The sequence below is a fragment of the Coregonus clupeaformis genome, chromosome 20 (genome assembly GCF_020615455.1).
Source record: "Coregonus clupeaformis isolate EN_2021a chromosome 20, ASM2061545v1, whole genome shotgun sequence".
Lineage (NCBI taxonomy): Eukaryota > Metazoa > Chordata > Actinopteri > Salmoniformes > Salmonidae > Coregonus > Coregonus clupeaformis.
The window spans coordinates 51,401,513-51,423,516 of NC_059211.1; the positions used below are offsets into that span (position 1 = coordinate 51,401,513).

The 22,004-nt window shown below is 43.7% G+C and overlaps 1 protein-coding gene, 1 long non-coding RNA gene, 1 other non-coding gene and 1 pseudogene across 3 annotated transcripts; all 4 read left to right on the forward strand.

Annotated features, from left to right (window-relative positions):
* The first annotated feature begins 1,890 nt into the window (after positions 1–1,890).
* Positions 1,891–4,909, forward strand: LOC121534034. Its single transcript, XR_005994529.2, has 4 exons — positions 1,891–2,391; positions 3,930–4,063; positions 4,521–4,653; positions 4,869–4,909. It is a non-coding gene; the product is annotated as an uncharacterized LOC121534034 (long non-coding RNA).
* Positions 3,546–13,755, forward strand: LOC121533010 (annotated as a pseudogene).
* Positions 13,756–17,496: 3,741 nt separating this feature from the next.
* On the forward strand, positions 17,497–21,763 carry cdc6 (cell division cycle 6 homolog (S. cerevisiae)). Its single transcript, XM_041838634.2, is given in 9 exon segments — positions 17,497–18,140; positions 18,358–18,486; positions 18,489–18,614; positions 18,851–19,050; positions 19,284–19,438; positions 19,631–19,737; positions 20,001–20,241; positions 20,641–20,875; positions 21,447–21,763. Coding segments are annotated over 9 exon segments (1,851 nt in total). The 5' UTR covers positions 17,497–17,713; the 3' UTR covers positions 21,678–21,763.
* Positions 20,308–20,377, forward strand: LOC121534372. Its single transcript, XR_005994604.1, has one exon. It is a non-coding gene; the product is annotated as a small nucleolar RNA SNORD58 (small nucleolar RNA).
* Positions 21,764–22,004: the final 241 nt, after the last annotated feature.

The following is a 22,004-nucleotide window of genomic DNA, read 5'->3' on the forward strand; positions in this document are numbered from 1 at the left end:
TAGCTGCATTTGCATTTGTTTAAGCTGTTTTCTCATGACATTTCTCGTCAGGACACTGTTCAGAGGAGCTAGCCAACAACACAGCTAACACAATCCCTTCAAACTGAAGCTGGAAAGACTGCAAACTAGCTGCATTTCGTTTGACCTATTGTCTGTTGACATTTCTTTGTGTATATCCATAAAAATGATGCCAGCTGATTCATGATTTCGACTGGCTGAGAAAAGCTGTCTGCCTGCCTGTCTCATCCCAACTCCTGACACGTTCATTACTATGGGACAGCTGGAGATCTCATTTCAATTTTGAAACAATGTTGCAAATGTCAGAGAGACAGACAGCAAGGTTTATACAAATCTCTGTTGTTGAAAATCAAATGCTAGTCGAAAAGAAATGGGAGATAATGTCTAGATGCTTTTCAATAGTGGAGATCAAGTTTAATAAATTGCCTGGCTGGGCTGATGAGACAGTGGATTGCGCAGTGAGATGGAACAGAGTAAATAGGCATTTCAACGGCATAGCTTTATAACTTTTGGAATAGACACCGGCTGGAATGTAGTTTTAACCAATACGCATCCAGGACTAGACCCACCCGTTGTATAATTCCCAAAACACCAGGCAGAGAGAACATTCACTAAGTGAAGAAAGGCAACGCTGCTCTGATCAGCTTTCTCCATTCAAATCTTACCTTAACATTATACTTATTCCACGATACTGACGGATCAGCTCCTCGAAAGATATCACATATGGCTGAAAATATTAGGCAAATTGAGATTTGGCACATCATGAAATATATTGAGACAAATTACAGACAGTATCATACAAGTAGCAAAATAGAACTCAATTGATTGAACATTAAATGTATTTCAATATGATTGAAATAGGCCTATAGCCTACTTACTGTAGGCTATTTATATTTTAATGCAGTAGTCTCGGTTTTAATTTGAAGCATGTTTTTATACGTCTCTTGTTTGTATCAATTGCAAGGACGTTGGAAACTTTGTATTTGTAGTAAACTGTGTTCTGAAGTTATCAGCAGTCACAGAGAGGCGAATAAACCATGTGATTCTATGTTTAGCGGAGATCTGTGTATAAAGTGACGCGGCAGGGCAAAAAAGCATCTAACGACGCACTTAGCTGTGCTACGAGTTGTCTGAGCCAGGCGTTCGATTACGAGCGTTTAAGTGCAACGATGGTTTTGGGAAACAGCTCTGAGATTTAACGATGCGCCTACAAAGGTTCTAACGATGAACTTAGCCTTAAGATGCTTTTGTGAAACCGGGCCTGTTCAGTAGGTTCCAAATGGGAACAAATTACTTGAAACTTTTGCGTTTCCATTTGAAAACATTTGCTCCCATATGTGCCTAATGAACAAGACCCAGGTCTAAATTGGTGTCCTGGGTCTGAATTATGCAACAACATAAATATCAGTACACCAGTGAGCAGAGATGTTCAACAGTGCCTTTTGATATGTCATGTTTTGGGTGAATGGCAATGCAACATCTCATGCAAATGGAGTCATTTTATAAGATTTTCAAATAAAGATGTGATTATCTTTGCAAAATGTCTGTCTGGGATATCCACAATATTTTTGTGAAATGGATTCAGATTCACCAAGTGCAATGATTCATCACAGTTTGTTCACTTGACTGTACAAGTATCAGACTCATTGAAATGCATATAGGTTTCTCTTACAAGCAATATTTTTATATTTTACATAACATTTTCCATACATGCCATGAATGCTTGCATGAACACAAATCGGACATGAGGCAAAAGCAAGAAGAGGACCATGCGCCACCCACTCAAGGGTGTTCTCTCAGAGTTTCTAAAACTATAGGTCGTTTCTCGTGAGTGTCCTACAGGTTTTCATTCCATGGAGGTCGCTGTTTAACCAGTTGAGAGAGAGAAACTTGTCGGCGGTGATCCTGTTACCTGCTTGCCTCCATTTTGTGTTGGACGGCCCATTTCCGGGTTTCCGAGAAGCGACAGAAACAGTTGTGAAGCGAGTCTCGCTTTGCTTACAAGAGCGGAATAAAAAGTACATGACAATAGGATATAAACTGGAGATACGCGTACCTCGAATTAGCTCTTGCACCTAAATAGAACTTGTTTAGCGCCATAGTTCAGACGCCAGCTAAATTACACTGGACCGCTGACAGCTGGCGCGAGTAAACAGTAACTTGGCTAGTAAGCTAACTTTGGGTTTCAGATTTTGTTGATGTCGCTAGCAAGCTAACTTAGATGCTAGTGCCCCCCAGTTTTTATTAGATTTTCTATGCAAGTAACCGAGAGCCGCCTACTGCCTGGGATTGTGTTAGCTAGCAAACTTGCCACAACTGCAGTTTCCATTCATGTTGTTATTGAAGACAAGACTCGCAATCCTTCGAGACAGGGTAAGTCACTGCCAATCCACCCAGCTAGTTAACAGTAGTTAGATCAACATGTTATCCAGCTAATAACTAGTTGACGCACTTTATATACATTTTACTTAGATTGCTACGTTAATTCAAATAGCAATGGCCATTTAGGTAGTTCAAGTTGTAGTCCAAGAGGGAGGAATTGCATTGTTTTCGAACTTTCCTTGCATGTTTTTGGGCTCGCTCACCTGGCACCTCTTGTAGATTGACAGAGTGTGCGTAGACGTTGGCTAACGACTCGAGCGCATTTCTGATTTGGAATTTTGCCTTCTCAAATCTGTGCTTAAATTGGTGGCAGTTCAGTAACAAACGCAGTCTCATTTTCTACATATCAGAAAATGAAATTCAAGTGACACTTCTGACTCAGGCCTGCTCGTTTTAGGGTTGCTAGTTTCTGTTTTATGACGTTAGGACTTATTTCCCCGTCCACAAAAGCATAAAACTTCCTCATTGGGTCACATATGAGGTTGGAGACGGCGCGGTACACCTCCCCTACCTTGTAAGAATGTCATAAAACCTCAGTCCATTGGCAATTCTCCAAGTAGGCGCATGTACAGGTGATAACTGCCAAAATAATGGAAACACTTCAGTAAATCAGGAATGCAAAATATATTGAAAGCAAGTGCTTCCACACAGGTGTGGTTCCTGAGTTAATTAAGCAATTCACATCCCATCATGCTTAGGGTCATGTATAAAAATGCTGGGCAGGACATTATTTTGGCTACCATGGCTATGCCCCCATAGGATGACAATGCCCTGTGTGGAAGCACGAGTGGCCACTGAACGGTTTGATGAGCATGAAAATGATGTAAACTGTATGTCATGGCTTCCTCAGTCACCAGATCTCAACCCAATTGAACATTTATGGGAGATTCTAGAGACATTTTGATTGGTATAAATGGTCGGTGCTGGTATTACAAAAACAACATCAAATCTTGTCAATGGATGAATCATGAAGGGGTGGGATGTGCTGTCCACTCTCGGTTTGTCTCACTCGAGGTAGCAACTTACAACGGCTGCTTCATTTCCGTTCCTTGTCGCCATACTGGCAAGCTCACCCGATGACATTCCATTTGTTTTCCTCTTCTGTGAAAACCTGTTCAAACACCTGTTAATAGGCAGCCTGTGGAATGGAGTGTAGGGGTGAGTGAAGGAGGGTGGGGTTTGCTGCGAGGCCTAGCTCAACGTGCTGTATGCCTGTCTCCACAATGAGCTCAGCCCAGCCAGCGAACTGGTTTGGGGAGCTCTACTGAGCTGAATCATTCTAGAGTGCGTATATGCATGTAGAATTAGAGGATAGCTGTTTTTAGTGTGATCGAGGTGAATTGTAATGTTCCTTGAACAGATGTCCCAATGATATCTTGACTCACCTGAGTTCAATACAGTCCACCAATGTCAATCATGACACTACAAGGATGTTCAATATTACTCTGACCCCAGTTCAGTTCAGGAGTGTTCATTTTGACCCTGTTGTGTTTATTTGACTGAACCGAGTCTCCCCTCTTGTTTCGCAGGTGTTTGAGGCTGTACCCAGAGCTGAGACGGTGAACTAACCCCCTCCCCAAGGTGCCCACAGAGGGACAGGATGCCCATTCCTCCTCCTCCCCCTCCTCCCCCAGGACCCCCTCCTCCCCCCACCTTCAACCAGGTCAGTCCAGCTCCTAACTCGATGTTCAAAACATGACAACACTCACAAGTCCTCTGAAGGGTTTCTAGAGCATCATAATTACATGATAAAATAACTGAAATCACTTATTTGCTGTTGTATTGTGAAGGATGATACGACACATGCTAGTGTTAGATACTATGTCTAATATGTTATTATGTCCACATTTCCCATAGTATGATTTCTAGGGTTGATATGCCATATTTATAAAGGCTGCAATTTATTGATGCAGTTTTTACCTGTAAACAAATCCACACACAAATAAAGGTGAGAGCTGGCCAAACACACACCCACACAGGCACCATCGGGATTACATCAATTTACAGCATAATGCTGCATTGCCATCTGTTGCTATAACGACGGTACCTTATGCAGTTCATGTTATCATTGGCATGGTCAACCTAACTAACATGGTGGTTTGCTCATATCCTCTCCTTAGGCGAACACTACAGCACCTAAGTTGAATCGGGATGGCGCGAAGGGGAGAGGAGCGTTGCTCTCTGATATCTCCAAAGGAGCCAGGCTGAAGAAGGTTGGAGTGGTCAATGACCGAAGTGCACCTATTATAGAGAGTAAGTAGCATAGTAAACATATAGGGTATAAATTAACTTTTGCACTCTCCTCTTTTCCCGCTGATACACACATAGACACACACACAGACTATACATGTACGTTTATGTATACATATATGCAAAATTCCATGCCACAAATAGCTTTCAACAATGTCAATGCAAGCATTATCAACACAACAGTGTAACAAGGATATTTGACCCTCTGCTTTCCCCAGAACCAAAGGAAAGTGGTGGAGGAGGTGGTGGGTGGTGGAGGTGGTAGAGGAGGAGGAGGGAGCAGTGGAGGGTCAGGGGCAGGCCTTGGAGGCCTGTTCGCTGGGGGCATGCCAAAACTACGATCAGTTGGAGCTGGAGGTAAGCAGAATTCACTTCATATGAATAGAATATAAGTGGGGCCCTATAAAATCAGCTTTATTTTTTGCCTGATTCTGTTTTGTTTTTTCTTAAAATCGGTTTTCTTTTTTGTTTCCGTTTTCCCACGTTTTTAAAGGTGCACAATGCAGAAATCACTTGCCATTTCCTGGTTGCTAAAATTCTAATAGTTTGCCTAATTTCAAGCAAGTAAAGTGTAGAGAATCATTGTACAATCTAAATCGCTGTGAAATATTTTCCATAACCAAAAATATTGTATTTTCAGCAGTTTGAAGCTGGTGTACAAAACCGAAAGTAAAAGACGCAAAAAATGAAACTTAAGAATGGGAAGCTTTAATAGAAAAACAACCAAATTGGATGTTCTAAGTCTACAACAATGCTTATTTTGATTTTTGGGTGTAGTTTAATGCAAGTTCGTGTGATTGCAGAGTTTGCAAAACAAATGGCAACTGGATTGATGCAAATAATCCTGATATAATTCTGCCAGGTAGGCATAGGCTACTTTGTAGTTAGCGTTTAATTGGGAAGGTTTTTGGGAAAGCCTTTCTATCTCTACCAGAGATGCACACACACAAATACACAGACGGGCATTCCTGTGCCATTTCAGAAAGTTGCAGGAAAATACAAATCACTGATGCATTTTTTAAAATGTCTTATGATTAACTTGGACAAATTAATGAATTTTCTAATAAGTTCAATACATTTTAGTTTATTGAATTCCATTTTAATTTCTGGATTCCGTGGTTCCGTCCGTGGATTTTATAGGGTCCTATGTAAATATGCTACTATAAATATACTGCAGAAACAGACTGGCACCCAGGCTACTAGAAGTTCTACATTTGCCATGATGTGAATGGTACAAAGTATCTGAATGGGTGTATTTATGCATAGTGTTCTATAATGTGTGTTTCAATGCCTTCCTTCCAGACACCTCAGTGGGCAGATCAGCCCTGCATCCCCCAGGCTCCAGACCTGCAGCCCCCCGGCCCACCCCAGGCCACTCTGCCTCCCCCTCCCCAGGAGACAAACCCTCCGCCCCGGAGTCCCAGCGCTCCCACCGCCCCTCTCTCCCCGACATCTCCCGCCCTCCAACCAGTGCCAGCTCCTCCCACTCCTCCACTGGGGGCATGAAGCACAGTACTTCAGGCTCAGCTCCGCCCCCTCCCCCTTCTTCAGGCATGAAGCACAGCTCATCAGCCCCACCCGCTCCGCCTTCTTCGACAGGGGGCATGAAGCCCAGCACATCCGCCCCGGCTCCTCCCCCGCCGTTTAACCGTAGTGGTTACCACGGCAACGCCCCATCAACCCCCAACAAAAGGCCCCAGTAGGCCCCACCAACAGCCGGGAGAAGCCCCTCCCCCCGACGCCCCAAAGAGGCCCGGCTCCGCCCAGCTCTGGCCCCCCTCCATCGAGACCGCCTCTTTCCTCCACGCGGCCGCCCACTGGGGGGTCCTCGGCGCCCCCTCCGCCCCCGCCTTACAGGCACCCCTCTGGGGGAACCTCCAATGGCCCCATGGGGCACCATGGTGGAGATGGGGCTCCGAAACTGCCCCAGAGGCACAACTCACTGCGCAAGAAGAACTCAGGCGGCAGCCACGGCGGACGCAATCATGCGCCTCCTCCACCCCCGTCGCCATCTCCAGGACCTCCAGGGGGCGGCAGACCACCCCCACCCGCCAGGGAGCCCCCCGGCCGGAAATCAGGTACTAGAACACAGCTGTATGTTTATATTGGGGAGACGTTAGTCATATCAAGGGACTACTGTCACAGTGTAATGCCCTTTTCCAAATCAACCCTTTCTTCCACACACAATTTCATGGTCTGAAATGAAAGGATGGGTAGTAGCGATAGACTTAGACATCACAACATTGTATATGTCCCATTATGGTGTCAGAGCATGGGAAGCGCCATTGAGGCTATCTCCATTTTTAAGTAGTCAATCTTCTTCTACTTCTATGAGTTGGCAAACAAACTGAAAGGGTGCATACTGCTACCTGTATTGTGTTGTTTGAACAGGTATGAAGCCAAGGTTGCCGATTTACTGCCACCTGCAGTTACTGTATGCTTTGCTCACAAGTATACAGTGTATTCGGAAAGTATTCAGACCCCTTGACTTTTTTACACATTTTGTTACGTTACAGCCTTATTCTAAAATGTTTGCACATTTATATAAACATTTCTAAAATCACATTTACGTAAGTATTCAGACCCTTTACTCAGTACTTTGTTGAAGCACCTTTGGCAGCGATTACAGCCTCAAGTCTTCTTGGGTATGATGCTACAAGCTTGGCACACCTGTATTTGGGGAGTTTCTCCCATTCTTCTCTGCAGATCCTCAAGCTCTGTCAGTTTGGATGGGGAGCGTCGCTGCACAGCTATTTTCAGGTCTCTCCAGAGATGTTCGATCGGGTTCAAGTCCAGGCTCAGGGTGGGCCACTCAATGACATTCAGGGGCTTGTCCCGAAGCCACTCCTGCGTTGTCTTGGCTGTGTGCTTAGGATCGTTGTCCTGGTGGAAGGTGAACCTTCGCCTCAGTCTGAGGGCTCTGGAGCAGGTTTTCATCAAGGATCTCTCTGTACTTTGCTCTGTTAATCTTTTCCTCTATCCTGACTAGTCTCCCAGTCCCTGCCGCTGAAAAACATCCCTACACATGATGCTGCCACCACCATGCTTCACCATAGGGATGGTGCCAGGTTTCCTCCAGACGTGAACTTGGCATTCAGGCCAAAAAGTTCAATCTTGGTTTCATCAGACCAGAGAATCTTGTTTCTCATAATATAATAAATAATATGCCATTTAGAGCGTTAAAATGATTACAGGTATTTTTTTTTTTTGGTCTGAGAGTCTTTAGGTGCCTTTTAGCAAACTCCCAAGCGGGCTGTCATGTGCCTTTTTCCTGAGGAGTGGCTTCTGTCTGGCCACTCTACCATAAGGCCTGATTGGTAGAGTGCTGCAGAGATGGTTGTCCTTCTTGAAGATTCTCCCATCTCCACAGAGGAACTCTAGAGCTCTGTCAGAGTGACCATCGGGTTGTTGGTCACCTCCCTGACCAAGGCCCTTCTCCCCCGATTGCTCAGTTTGGCCGGGCGGCCAGCCCTAGGAAGAGTCTTGGAGGTTCCAAACTTCTTCCATTTAAGAATGATGGAGGCCACTGTGTTCTTGGGACCTTCAATACTGCAGACATTTTTTGGTACCCTTCCCCAGATCTGTGCCTCAACACAATCCTGTCTCCGAGCTCTACAGACAATTCCTTCTACCTGATGGCTCGGTTTTTGGCCTGACATGCACTGTCAACTGTGGGACCTTATATAGACAGGTGTGCCTTTCCAAATCATGTCCAATCAATTGAATGTACCACAGGTGGACTCCAATCAAGTTGTAGAAACATCTCAAGGATGATCAATAGAAACAGGATGTACCTGAGCGCAATTTCGAGTCTCATAGCAAAGGGTCTGAATACTTATGTAAATAAGGTATTTTTGTTTTATTTGTAATAAATGTGCAAACATTTCTAAAAACCCATTTTTTTCACTTTGTCATTATGGGGTATTGTGTGTAGATTGATGAGGGGAAAAAGTGTACTTTAATCAATTTTAGAACAAGGCTGTAATGTAACAAAATGTGGAAAAAATCAAGGGGTCTGAATACTTTATGAATGCACTGTAAATAATTAGCTGATCCCTCCTGATAACCCGGATGGAATCATGTGACCCTTACTTAACCATAGGAAGTCCCACCCAGTTGAAAGTCCTCAATGGCACGACCCATGCTAATACGGGCTTTTGGGCACTAGAGTAATCTATCTATCTCTGTGGTAATTAGGGCTGACCCCATTTAGTTGATTGTTTGGTCGATAGGCTGTTGGTCGACCAATTATTTTTTGTCGAGCAGTGGCAAATATATTTACAAAAATGATGGCACACGAGACACGTCTGATTCATGCCTGTCTGAGTGGACTAATCCATTGCGGAGGCCGCGGGGGTGGCACACTAGTAGTACATTTACCGTTAATTCCCATAATCTATAATCTACAATATTTGTTTGGTTACGGTAATTTCTGTTAATGCATTCAATATATTATTACTACAGTCTTACTGTTGTCATTGTAGGAGTTGACACGTTGTTTGCAGAGCGCACAACCTAGACTACACTTGTGAGAAAAAAGTTTTGGTTTATTTCAATCCATTTACAAGTTGTCAATGTATTAATTGTCTTTTGTTTGAAGCGCTCCTGTCAATCTTAAGTAAGGACACGCACCTGATTATGCACATAGAAGTAGGACTAATCTACCTGGCCTGTGCGCAAATGTAGGCCTATAAGTGTGCCCATTTGGGGATCTGATACCATTTCTGATTGTCTTAACTCACCATCACTGTGGAGCTTGTCAAAGTATTTTTTTCTTCGCCTCAAACTGCAAGTAAACAAAGTCTGTTTTTACATCCATTGAGAATGACAATAGTTCCTCAATGTAGCCTATTTGAACAATCTTTCCAGCTCTCACTTTCGATTACCACAAGCATTTCGCTACACCCGCAATAACATCTGCTAAACACATTTGACATTTTAGTAATTTAGCAGACGCTCTTTAAAAATGTGATTTGATTTGATGAAAGGGGAAAAAGATGTCATGCTCTGATCCGGTGGAAACGTCATAAAATAGGCCTAATGATTACTTCTTATCCCTTGCGCAAAATAGCCTACAGCTGTGTGTGTCTGTCTGGAGCTCACTGGTGTGGGAAACTCTGAAGGGCCCAGAATATTTTATACAATGTTTGCAAGTTTGCTAGTTAATACAATAGTTGATACAATGTTTCAAGTTCCTTGCAGACAGGCCATGTGTAGCCAATGTGATTTATAGGATATTTATTTTTATCATGATATTTTCTACCTGTGGGCTGCAATGTTTTATTTGTTTGCTTTTATGTACCGTAGGCTATTTTTACATAATGGCAATAGAAGTTACTTTTAGATTTGTATCATTTTCATTTAGATAGATTTTTTAAATGAAAACCACAACATTGATTTTGAGATATGAAGACTTTATTATAAATGAAACTGTTCCACGAAAATGTGCATATGAAAATCATAGCTGGCATTCGGAGATCAGTAGAAATGGTACGATAACATGGCACTCCAAGTGGATAAAGGTTGCCGACCGCTGGTGTAGCCTATTACCGGCAGCAGAGAGAGGAGGGCGGGAACAGGTTTTGTTCTTCTGGTTAGGCTTTATTGATCTCTGGCTCCTTCCCACTTTAGTTATTTGTGTGTTTTTATTATTAAAGCATCAGACAAGCTCAGTAGCCTACATATAGTTGATTTGGAAAAATATATGGAAAAATACAAATTTTAAATTTCTCCCAATCGATTGGTCGAAAGAACAGACGACTCTCGGTCGACTAAGATTTTTTTTTGTTGTTGTCGGGAACAGCCCTAATGGTAATTGCAATATGACAATTGGTAGGGCTAGGGGTTGATTTGGAATTGAGCATTTTGAATACGCAGCCGCATGTTGTCATTAGACTGCTGAGGCCTTCGCAACGAGGCCTCCCTAGTTTCTCTGCATTCCACAAGTTCTCTGGAATATTCTGACATTCTTCTCGCTTTTGTTCTCTCTCTCTTTATATCAGCCTACAGTATCTAATCTTTCTCGCAACCTGACCAGTCCTGATCCGTTGGGCATGGTCTGTTATTTAAGGACATACAGTGCATTCGGAAAGTATTCAGATCCTTTGACTTTTTCCACATTTTGTTACGTTACAGCCTTATTCTAAAATGGATTAAATTATTTGTTTTCCTCATCAATCTACACACAATACCCCATAATGACAAAGCAAAACAGGTTTTTAGAAATGTTTGCAAATGTATTAAAAAAAAAAACAGTATTTACATAGGTATTCAGACCCTTTGCTATGAGACTCAGGTGCATCTTGTGTACATTGATCATCCTTGAGATGTTTCTACACTTGATTGGAGTCCACCAGTGGAAAGTTCAATTGATTGGACATGATTTGGAAAGGCGCACACTTGACAGTGCATGTCAGAGCAAAAACCAAGCCATGAGGTGGAAGGAATTGTCCGTAGAGCTCCGAGACAGGATTGTGTCGAGGCACAGATCTGGGGAAGGGTACCAACACATTTCTACAGCATTAAAGGTCCCCAAGAACACAGTGGCCTCCATCATTCTTAAATGTAAGAAGTTTGTTACCACCAAGACTCTTCCTAGAGCTGGCCGCCCGGCCAAACTGAGCAATCAGGGGCGAAGGGCCTTGGTCAGGGAGGTGACCAAGAGACACTCCTCAGTAAAATGCACATTACAGCACGCTTGGAGTTTGCCAAAAGGGCACCTAAAGGACTCCCAGACCATGAGAAACAAGATTCTATGGTCTGATGAAACCAAGACTGAACTCTTTGATGAACAGAGCAAAGTATAGAGATCCTTGATGAAAACCTGCTCCAGAGCGCTCAGCTGTGCAGTGACGCTCCCCATCCAACCTGACAGAGCTTGAGAGGATCTGCAGAGAAGAATGGGAGAAACTCCCCAAATACAGGTGTGCTAAGATTGTAGCGCCAAACCAAAGAAGACTCGAGGCTGCCAAAGGTGCTTCAACAAAGTACTGAGTAAAGGGTCTGAATACATATGTAAATGTGATATTTACATTCTTTTTTTTAATATATACATTTGCAAACATTTCTAAAAACCTGTTTTTGCTTTGTCATTATGGGTTATTGTGTGTAGATTGATGGGGGGGGAAACATTTAATCAATTTTAGAATAAGGCTGTAACGTAACAAAATGTGGAAAAAGCCTGAATACTTTCCGAATGCACTGTACCTCTTTTTCAGTTTACTGTATACAGTACATACATTTTTCAGAAAGTTAAAGGTTGGAAGGGATATTTTTGCTCCTTAATTGCTTATGTGATTAATTTATTTGAATCAGGCATCATCATGGTCTTACTATTGTGTGTGTTTGTTTGCTACCGATGCAGCCCCTTCTGCACCCAATCCTGGGTCACGAAACGGGGGTGGTGGCCAAGCCCCTCTTCCCCCGCCCCCCTACCGGGTCCACAGCGCTGTCACCCACAACACCACCTCCTCGGAGCCACCCCACCACACCCGGGGGCCCAAGCCCCCTCCCCCCCCTTCATCTTCCTCCCTCTCCTCCCGCACCGGACCCCCGCCGCCTCCCCCGCCCATCCGCAATGGACACTCCTCATCCTCTTCCTCCAAGTCCAATATAGGTGAGTCAGGACAGGCTAATTTCCTCCATCTCCCAGTCCTGGTCCTCAGTGTCGCCTGTACATGCTGGTTTTTGAACAACTGTCACTGCTTTTGATGAATGTGATGGGATTGTTGCCGGCATTTCATCGCTTTAGAATCTATCTTGTGTTGAGTATTAGCCTCAACACCACCCAACAGCCCTGAACACAGTGTACTTTTGAACACTATTGCCATTTGTTAGCTCTCAAACCAACAGACATGTTGGAGACACTAGTAGCCTAGTTGTTGTTGGTAGTAGATTGTCAGGTATCATAGCCTCATATTCAAATGCCATCTCAGGAATGCAAATGCCCCCTGTAGTTCCTGTTGCATCGTGACCAACCCAGAGCGTTCATAGATTGCACAGTCAGATTAATGTTTCCAGGAGAACTGACCATTGTGCATGGCTTGGTTAATGGAAATGGAAATTACTAGAGCAAGGTCGACAAGTCAAAAATACTTGACTTCTAATTTGTTTATATGCAGGGCCATGCTAACATGTTACTGTACTTTATTAATTATATTACTATAATGAAGTGTTGGCCCTACATTTATGCAGTTTAGTGTTGTCGAGATATTGATCTTGATTTACAATGAATGTTGTGTTGACCCTTTACCTTTCTTAACCCTCAGAGGATTTTGAGTCCAAGTTCGACTTCCACCCAGTGGAGGACCTCCCACCCCCTGAGGAATATAGGAATTTCACCAAGATCTACCCCAGCAAAAGCAATAAACCTGGTCCAGGTACAGGCTTAATTCATTCTCAACACCACTGCCTACATACAGACTGTACACAACATCCAATAAATGGCCTCTGCACTACTGCGTCACAATGTTATTACCATATGGAATGTCAGCTGGGATTTGGAATTCAAGCAAATGATTGATATGGGCTCTTTCAATTCGTCTTTCCGTGATTCCTCGCATTCTTTCGACTTGCCTCCTTCGCAATCGTATTGGAGGAGAAGGTCCATGTCCCTCCCCTTCTTCTCCAATGCGTTTTGAGAATGATGCGAGGAATTGAGAAAAGATTAATAGAAAAAAAGAGCCACACGGTTGTTTTTGGAGGTAGGAACTGACCTGATGTAACCTTTGTTTCCTCTACTTCCTGTAGCCACGTTCCGGGGAGTACCTCCAGCGCCACCGGTGGCAAGGTGAACTATGGAATTCAGGAGCACAAGGACTTTAATAACTCACTCAGTCTAATCAGAAGACGTTCAGGGGAGTGGCACAACACTCGAAACACACACAGGCCTAAACAGACACACTTTATATGACCAGCCGGAAACCGGTCAATTCCAAACACTATAGCAAATTCACTGGTCTTGTTCGACGCTATGTTTTTACAAAACTCTACACTACCAGTCGCTCTCTTTTGCACAAACACTTCAGACACTTCTGTCTTCTTAGCATGATAGAACAAAACCACTCTGAGCTGAGGAACTGACCGGTTTGACTTGTGGCCACAGAGCCAATCCTTCAACAAGATGGCGGGCATTGCATTGATGATACTTTATAGCAGCAGGACCAACTAAGACTTCTGAATTCTGCATTTCATCTTTTGAAATGTGCGCATAATCTACGATAATGATGAGGTTGATGATGATTTCCTGCGATTATGAATTATGTTTGAAAATGTTGTATGGTTAACCGCGGTAACTGTGCTGTAAGTAGGGAAATATAGTACACACACCAACGTTGCCAACAATGCGTTGGGTGTCAATTGGTATCTATAGTACGTGGTGTGTGTTTTCTATATGTTTTAAAATGCAGTGCTACCAGTGCCCTGAGGAGAAGGAGTGTGGGAATAGAATTCTCTCCAACCTTGATGTGGCAATAGTGGGGTGGAGTAGAACCTATCACACTTAGAAAAGCTGTCGTTTGCGTCACACAGAAATGGCTTAGTTTTTTGGAATCTTGTTTTTCATTACTTTGAGTAACAGGGGACAGGAGACTTGAATGCTTGTCATGTTATGTTAAGAGAGGGTGAATCTTGCTGACAGTGAGTGACAGTCTTTCCATTGTGAGAGAGGCATTCCCAATTTGATTAGTTTTTTATTTCTTCCTCAAGGCATTGCTCTGTGGCAGCATAACCGCTTAACCGTGGCACCTGTGGATGCCATGTTTTTAAACTAGAGGAGAACAGAAAGTGCTGCTCTGATCGGTTGCATTTTAGGTTTATCTGAAATTCTACTAATCTTAATTTTGTCAACACTACGAAATGCTGCAGGGATCCACATTGCCGCTCCTCTTTAATGGGCGTTAGCTGCCAAAGCTCCTTTAATTTATTGATCTAGGAAGGCGTTTGAGAGTACTGTATGAAATTCCGCGTTCACTTTATTAAATGCTGTTCCTGTTTCAAGGCCTCAAGGGGGCAATCATGGCTAAATTATGACCCTCATTCCTTTCTTTGGACCAAGGGTAGCTTTGCAGGGCTGTGTCAGTCTTTCAACCCGGTCTATTTCTGGAGTTTATAAGGGACCCCTTATCACTGTTCGTTATAAAATCCTTCAAGGAACAAAAAAGATCTATTTTTTGAGACTATAATATTTGATTTTACTGCTGGTGGCCCTTTGGAATGGACCGTATCATGGCCAGAGGGAAACTATAATGCTTGAGTTAATGCATTCCTATGCAAGGAACGGTTTTGTATGTATTCTCACTTCTCGTTGGTAGCAACTAACCAAAAAGGAAACACCTAAGTGCCAGACAAGGTGTAGGGCGAAGTTGCTCCTAGATGCTGATTTTGGGTCAGTTTTGTATTTTCCCTACTAATGGTTAAGGTTAGGATTGGGGGAGGGAATCTTATCCTATATATGTACCTAGGGGAAACTTCACCTGGAGCACCAGGGAACTATTTGGGCAGAGTAGGCCCCAGAAATGTCATCATGGTGGATTTATATAATTTGTATTACTTATGAGCTCCTAAATGCGTCATACCTAAACTGTCATTACGTTGTAGCATTGTGATTTCTGTATATGATTTCACTACAGTGAAAGAACTACAAGGACCAGCTACATGAGAATAGATTCCTTTTCTCTTCATTCCGTTTATGTAGTCCTCTATTGTCATACTTATCGGTACCAGTGCATTTGTAAAAATGATTTTTAAAAATATTATATATTGTATTTCTATATCTATTAAATGCAATAATTAATGTCTATTTACAGAAAGTATGAGGAATATGGTAATCATAGTTATTGATCTATTTTAATGTTTGTAAAAAGCTAGTGCTATAGGGAGGAAATTAATTTAAAAATGTAAAACAGTCCAGTTGTGGGCTTTGTCTGACGGCCAGAGAGACTGGGTCTCTTTGCAGCACTTCTCTTTAATGCCTGACCGTGTGTAATTTATGTGATTGATGGATATGGTTATTCTTACACAGGTGACTCATTGACTGTGTGTGTTCTCACCCTGTTCATTCCTACTGTGGTCATTTCACGTGTTAATCAACCATGTTTTATCATTTGAAATAAATATATGCCTTTGGGGGGAAAAAGGGGTACATGATTGTTTTTAACTTTCAGATTTGGTGTCCAATGTATTTGACTCTTTATCACCATGTCTATCATCCGTCTTGATGTATTTCTAAAGAGATTATCACAAGTTATTTCAATGCAATTTAAGCTTCTTGCAAATGCAATTTACAGTAATTTATTGTGGAAGTTAACAAGAATGAATGTTTTTACACTAGATTATTATAGACTACACAGAAAACATAAAGAACTCAAATTAATTGGTTGTACAGTTATACACATTAAATGTATGCATAATTTCAAAAATATTTAAATATGTATGCAGTAGTTATAGTAATTATCTCAAACTGCATCCAAGGTACTAACAACACCAGAGAGTATTGTGCCAAATGCGTCACCAGACTGCTGAATTTCCCGGGTAAATTTCCAGTCCGCAAAAATATAAATTATTGAAACTCCCGCCACCATGTTCTTGTGCGACTAAAACGGACGTTGCCTGACAATCGAAGGTGAACCAATGAGAGCCTGGGAAATAACACAATGACACAAGAAGGACCAATCAGACGTTAGCGGCGGGAAGTCCAGCTGACTGGGGGAGGAGTTGTGGAGACATTTGGCGCAAGTTTTGTTTCTAGTCGCTTCTCAGACAGACACCTCACACGAAATTCATCAAGACGAATAGCCCGAATACGTCTTAATCAAGAACTAAAATAAGGTATCACTACTTTCAATGCATGTTTAAAACGTGTAAACTTGTAGCAGTAAGTTTGATTTGACGAGATATTGATGAATGTTTTGTCAGAATTTGGGGGAGATATATTGACTAGCGAGTTGCCGTAGGGTACTTGGGGGATTTTTATTAAGCAGTCAGTCAAGTTTAACTAGCTAGTCACATAAAACAGTTTGGTCGAATACACCAATATATATATGTCCTGTTTTCTTTGAGTGTGCTATTTTACGCCATTTCAGTGTTATAATAGTTGTGCTTTTGGCGCCACAAATGAGGACACGTATTGTTGTAGCCATTGAGTCTCTGCAGATACAGTAGCTACTGAGAATTCACACCATTTTGATTGCCCCGGAAATTGGCAAGTTGTTTGTTACATTGTTAGTGTTGATAATCACAAGTTTACTGGAGAACTGAGACCAAGTAGAGACTTTGGACAGGGTGGATATGGTATAATAAAGGCAGTTTATTCAGAGGTAAAGATATCTGAAATCGCGTGCACGGACTCGTTCGTCAAACTCGTAGGGAGCTATCTGAAGAGAGCCCCGAAACATTGTGTGCAGACATTTTATGCAATAAATGATGTAGGTTGAATCTAGTAGTTCTGATCTTCTGATTGGTCCTGATGAGTTGGGCGAGGTCCCCTCCAGGCTAGTGTCTCTGTTGCATTGGCTCTGAGTAGAGTTCTCTGTCTTCAAATGTTCAGCCTAAACGAGGGGATTTTGTGTGTGTGTGTGTGTGTGTGTGTTAACAGTGATGATGTGTGTGTGTGTGTGTGTGTCAACAGTGATGATGTCTGTGTGTCTCAAGGGAAACTCGTGAGATGTAACAACTGAGAGGCCTATGGCGTGGGTGTTGTCCTTGGCCACCTGGTGACAAGATAGGACCCTTTGTCCATTGTTCTTGGATAGGAACAGCATTGATTGAAAACAAGCTCCTAACACAAAATGGGTCTTGCACAACATTTTAGTCAGACCAAGCTATAACATTTTATATTTACTACGACATTAGTATACAGCAAGTCGAACATTCAGGATTACTTTTGTAATGTTGATTTACAACAGTGCAACGACGGCACAAAGACAACGTATGCCGCACACACTGGTGAAGAGAGGGAGTCATGCTGAGCAGTGATAACATTAACTTGCGTGGAAAATACTGGAACTACTTCGATCAGAGTAGGCCTGACGGCTAGGATGGTGGTGTCATTTACTATTATGCAGTCATGTACCTCTTCTGTATTCACTCATTTCAAGTCACTCTTGAACATAAGACGAGTGTTTTTCTTGCTGTCATATCTAATCATGGGTTTGTCACAATGACTGACCTTCTCTTCCCCCTCTGGTTTGGAACAGGTCTTGACGCTAAGTGCTCACAGCGAAAGATGCCCAGCACACGTTCCCAGGCTCAGCCCATCCTCAAGTTCCCCAGACGCAAGTCCTCCAGGGTTGACTCAAAAAGCACCCCCTCCAAGAGCACACCCCAGCCGAAGGAGACCCAGTCCCCCTGCCCCATGGAGGCTCCTAAACAGCAGCCCCTTCCAGAGAGGATCCAGCTAACGCCCCTCTCACATGGGCCCATGGCCCTCAAAGGCATCACTCTGTGCCCAAGGCTGACCCCAAGAATACCCCTCAGCCCTCGCAAACGCACAGGTATGGGATTGTGTTATTATACCCACATTTTAAACGATGTTTCACTGTCTCAGAACTTTAGGTAGTTTTTTACATATTCTGTGGAACATTTAAGATGATAAACCACCCTGCTCAAAATTAAGTAATTATTTCAACTCATGATGTAAACGTGACCTGCTATCCAAAAGACCGACATCTTGTTTCTAACCTAACCATGCGTCTTCTGTGTGTTTCTCAGGAGATGAAAATGGCTGTAACCTCAGTGCCAATCTACTGGGCTCTCCTCCCAAACAGAGCCGCCTTAACCTGGCCTCCCCCCGCAAGCTGGGCTTTGATGAGAACTCCCCCGTTCTATCCCCAAGGAGACTACTGTCCCCCTGTCCCCCACCTCCCACCCCAGGCCCTCCCCCAGCAGACTGCATGAGACCCCCAGTGGGAGCCCATCATGTCCCCGATCAGAGAAGAAGGCCCCGGTGGTCCGCCTCTTTGCTGAAAGTAAGACGCGTCTCCATCACTTTCTCTTCCTCTTCTCCTCATGTTCTCTTCCTCCTGTCTTTTTCTCAAGTGCAAAAACACCAAAGAGAAATGTGTGCCTTTATTTGATTTGGCCATTATGCTAATGTTCACTTCACAATTCAAGAAATGATCACTTCCCTCATCTACATACTGGATGTTCATGTAGACTAATGGCAGACTATTAACCCCTTCTCCCTCTCTCCATCCCTCTCCAGAGTCTAAGTTCCATGGCGTGAAGCAGGCCCTCCACACGGCCGTCCCAGAGCGCCTGCTATCCCGGGAGGCTGAGAGGTCCTCCATCCGCTCCTTCCTGGAGGACAAGGCCCTGAACGCCAGCCCAGCCAGCCTCTACATCTCTGGGGCCCCCGGCACCGGCAAGACCGCATGCCTCAACTGTGTGTTGCAGGATATGAAGGTTAGCACCGTTGTTAGCGTTAGCCTCCGCTTTGTTAATGATGGTTAATTGTTAGCATTAGCCTAGCGTTGGATCTTGAGTGGATCCCGATACTCTAAAATGGCCTTACACCTCTACCATAAGGCGCAGTATCACTTAATTCCACCGCTTGTGGACAGCACTGAACCCTGTGTAAATTTAACCCCATTGATTTCTGTTACATGAATTTAACTATTACCTCTCTCTTGATCCAGGATGAGCTGAAGGAGATTCAGACAGTGGTGATCAACTGTATGGCTCTGCGTAGCTCCCACGCCATCTTCCCCCTGCTGGCAGAGAAGCTGGGGGCCTCCGGGGGCCACACCGACGCCAAGCTGCAGAAACTGCTGACTAGCACAGGGCCCACTGTGTGAGTGTCTAGCTACTGTATATAACTACTAAATCACGATACCTTTCGCAAAAAAAAAAAGTTGAGTTAATCTCTAAAGTTGTCTTTGTCCAACAGCTCTGAATTTACAATGTACAAAAAATTTTATTTTTGAGAAAGGAATTACATTTTGCTGACCGATAAGTTCTGTCTATTAACCCTCTTTCTCCTCAGTCTTCTAGTCCTGGATGAAATGGATCAGTTGGACAGCAAGGCCCAAGACGTTCTCTACACCATCTTTGAGTGGCCCTACCTGCCCAAGTCCCGCCTCTGTCTCATCGGTAAGAACCCCCGAATATACAGTGTTCTACAATATATACCATCTCTAGTATACATTTATTGGACTTTACAATTTCTAGTTAATATCTAAGGATTCATCTGAAGATTTCACCCTAAAACTTCATACCATACATGTCTACCCTATTCTCTATTTAAATTCCATCTTTAACTCTCATAGCCATTTCCTCATATGGGCTGTCCTTAGTCTTCCTGTATGCAGGCAGGTGTAATGACAGTGTGTAATGGGGGTGTCGAACCATTCTAGGTATCGCCAACGCTCTGGACTTGACAGACAGGATCCTCCCCAGGCTGCAGGCCCTGCCTCGCTGTCGCCCCCAGCTGTTACACTTCCCTCCCTACAGCCGCCAGGAGCTCGCCGCCATCGTACAGGACAGACTCACACAGGTGTCTGGAGAAGGGCTACTAGACCCATCGGCCGTGCAGTTCTGTGCCAGGAAGGTGTCTGCTGTATCGGGAGATGCACGCAAAGCTCTGGATATCTGCCGGTAAGGGAATGAATTGACGAAATAATATCTTAAATACACTGTATTAATACTAAAATAACATGTTGGTTGCAATGATGACTTCTTAGGACACCTTTGGGTTGCCCATGAAAATACATTAAGATCAAATATGAGCAACCAAAAATGTGCATTTACTATGGCTAGTTGTAAGTGTTCTTGGATAATTGGTATGGGAAAGGGGGATACCTGGTCAGTTGTACAACTGAATGCATTCAACTGAAATGTGTCTTCTGCATTTAACCCAAGCCCTCTGAATCAGAGAGGTGGAGGGGGCTGCCTTAATCGACATCCACGTCTTCAGCGCCCGGGGAACAGTTGGTTAACCGGTTGAAGTTTTGTATGAGGAAATAAAGTAGCATGACGCCGGTTCCTCTGTTACAGGAGAGCTGTAGAGCTTGTGGAATCTGACAACCGAAAGAAGGCAGCCAGCCCCACAGCAGAAACTAAAGCGTCTCGCGTGAGCATACCCCAGGTGGCGAGGGTGCTGTCGGAGGTGTACGGGGACCGCATGTCCTCCTCCGAGGGAGAGAGCTTCCCCCTCCAGCAGAAACTCCTGGTGTGCTGTCTGCTACTGCTCACCCGCAACGGCAAGAACAAAGAGATCCCACTGGGCAAGGTGAGAGAGACTGGCCCACTGCATCGGTGCCAACGCGATACTACAACACACGTTTGTAAATTGAGAGCAAACTTTAGCATTTTTGTTGTTGCTTTTAATTTTGTACGTTTACACTGAGTATACAAAACATTAAGAGGATTTTTTTGCCGTAGACAATTGAGACATGGATTGTGTATGTGTGCCATTCGGAGGGTGAATGGGAAAGACAAAAGATTGAAGTGCCTTTGAACGGGGTATGGTAGTAGGTGCCAGGTGCACCGGTTTGTGTCAAGAACTGCAACGCTGCTGGGTGGGACGCTTTGGAGTAAACATGGGCCAGCATCCCTGTGGAATGCTTTCAACACCTTGAAGAGTCCATGCCCCGACGAATTGAGTCTGTTCTGAGGGCAAAATATTAGGAAGGTGTTTGGTATACTCTGTGTACATGCATCATACACAAGTCTAATTAAAGCTAGTCAGAATTAAACAGTTAGACGTTTTCTCTTGCACCGACCTGCTTACCACTAAAAGTAATTGGGTTGTTGGTCCGTACCATTCTTTCTCAAGTCTGACTCGCCTCTCTATCCCTCAGCTCCATGAGGTGTACAGCCGTCTGTGTGCCCAGAGACAGGTGGGCAGCGTGGGCCAGGGGGAGTGCCTCTCCCTCTGCAGTCTGCTGGAGAGCCGGGGCATCTTTGCCCTGAAAAAAGCCAAGGAGGCTCGCCTCACCAAGGTTTCTCTGAAGATTGAGGAGAGGGACGTGGAGAACGCTCTGAAGGATCGCACCCTGCTGGGCAGCATCCTGACCGCTGGCCTGCCATGACCTCTCACCTTTCACCCCTATGATGATATACATTTCTCCATCTGACCGAACCAGATTAATCTTTATTTTTGCCTTTTTTATTATAATGTTTTTTTCCTGGTGTTGTGATGCATATCCAACTATGACTACCTTTTTCAGAACAATGGGAAATGCAGCGATTGTACAATTTTTTTATTAGCAGATGATAAACATGGACTGGAAACATTTCAGATGGTCAGCCAAACTGACCAGCTGCTTTTAACTTGAGTTTAAAATGCTCATTATTTATTTTTGGGGGTGAGAACCTTATGTACATCTATATTGTAATAAATTAATGTACAAATATTT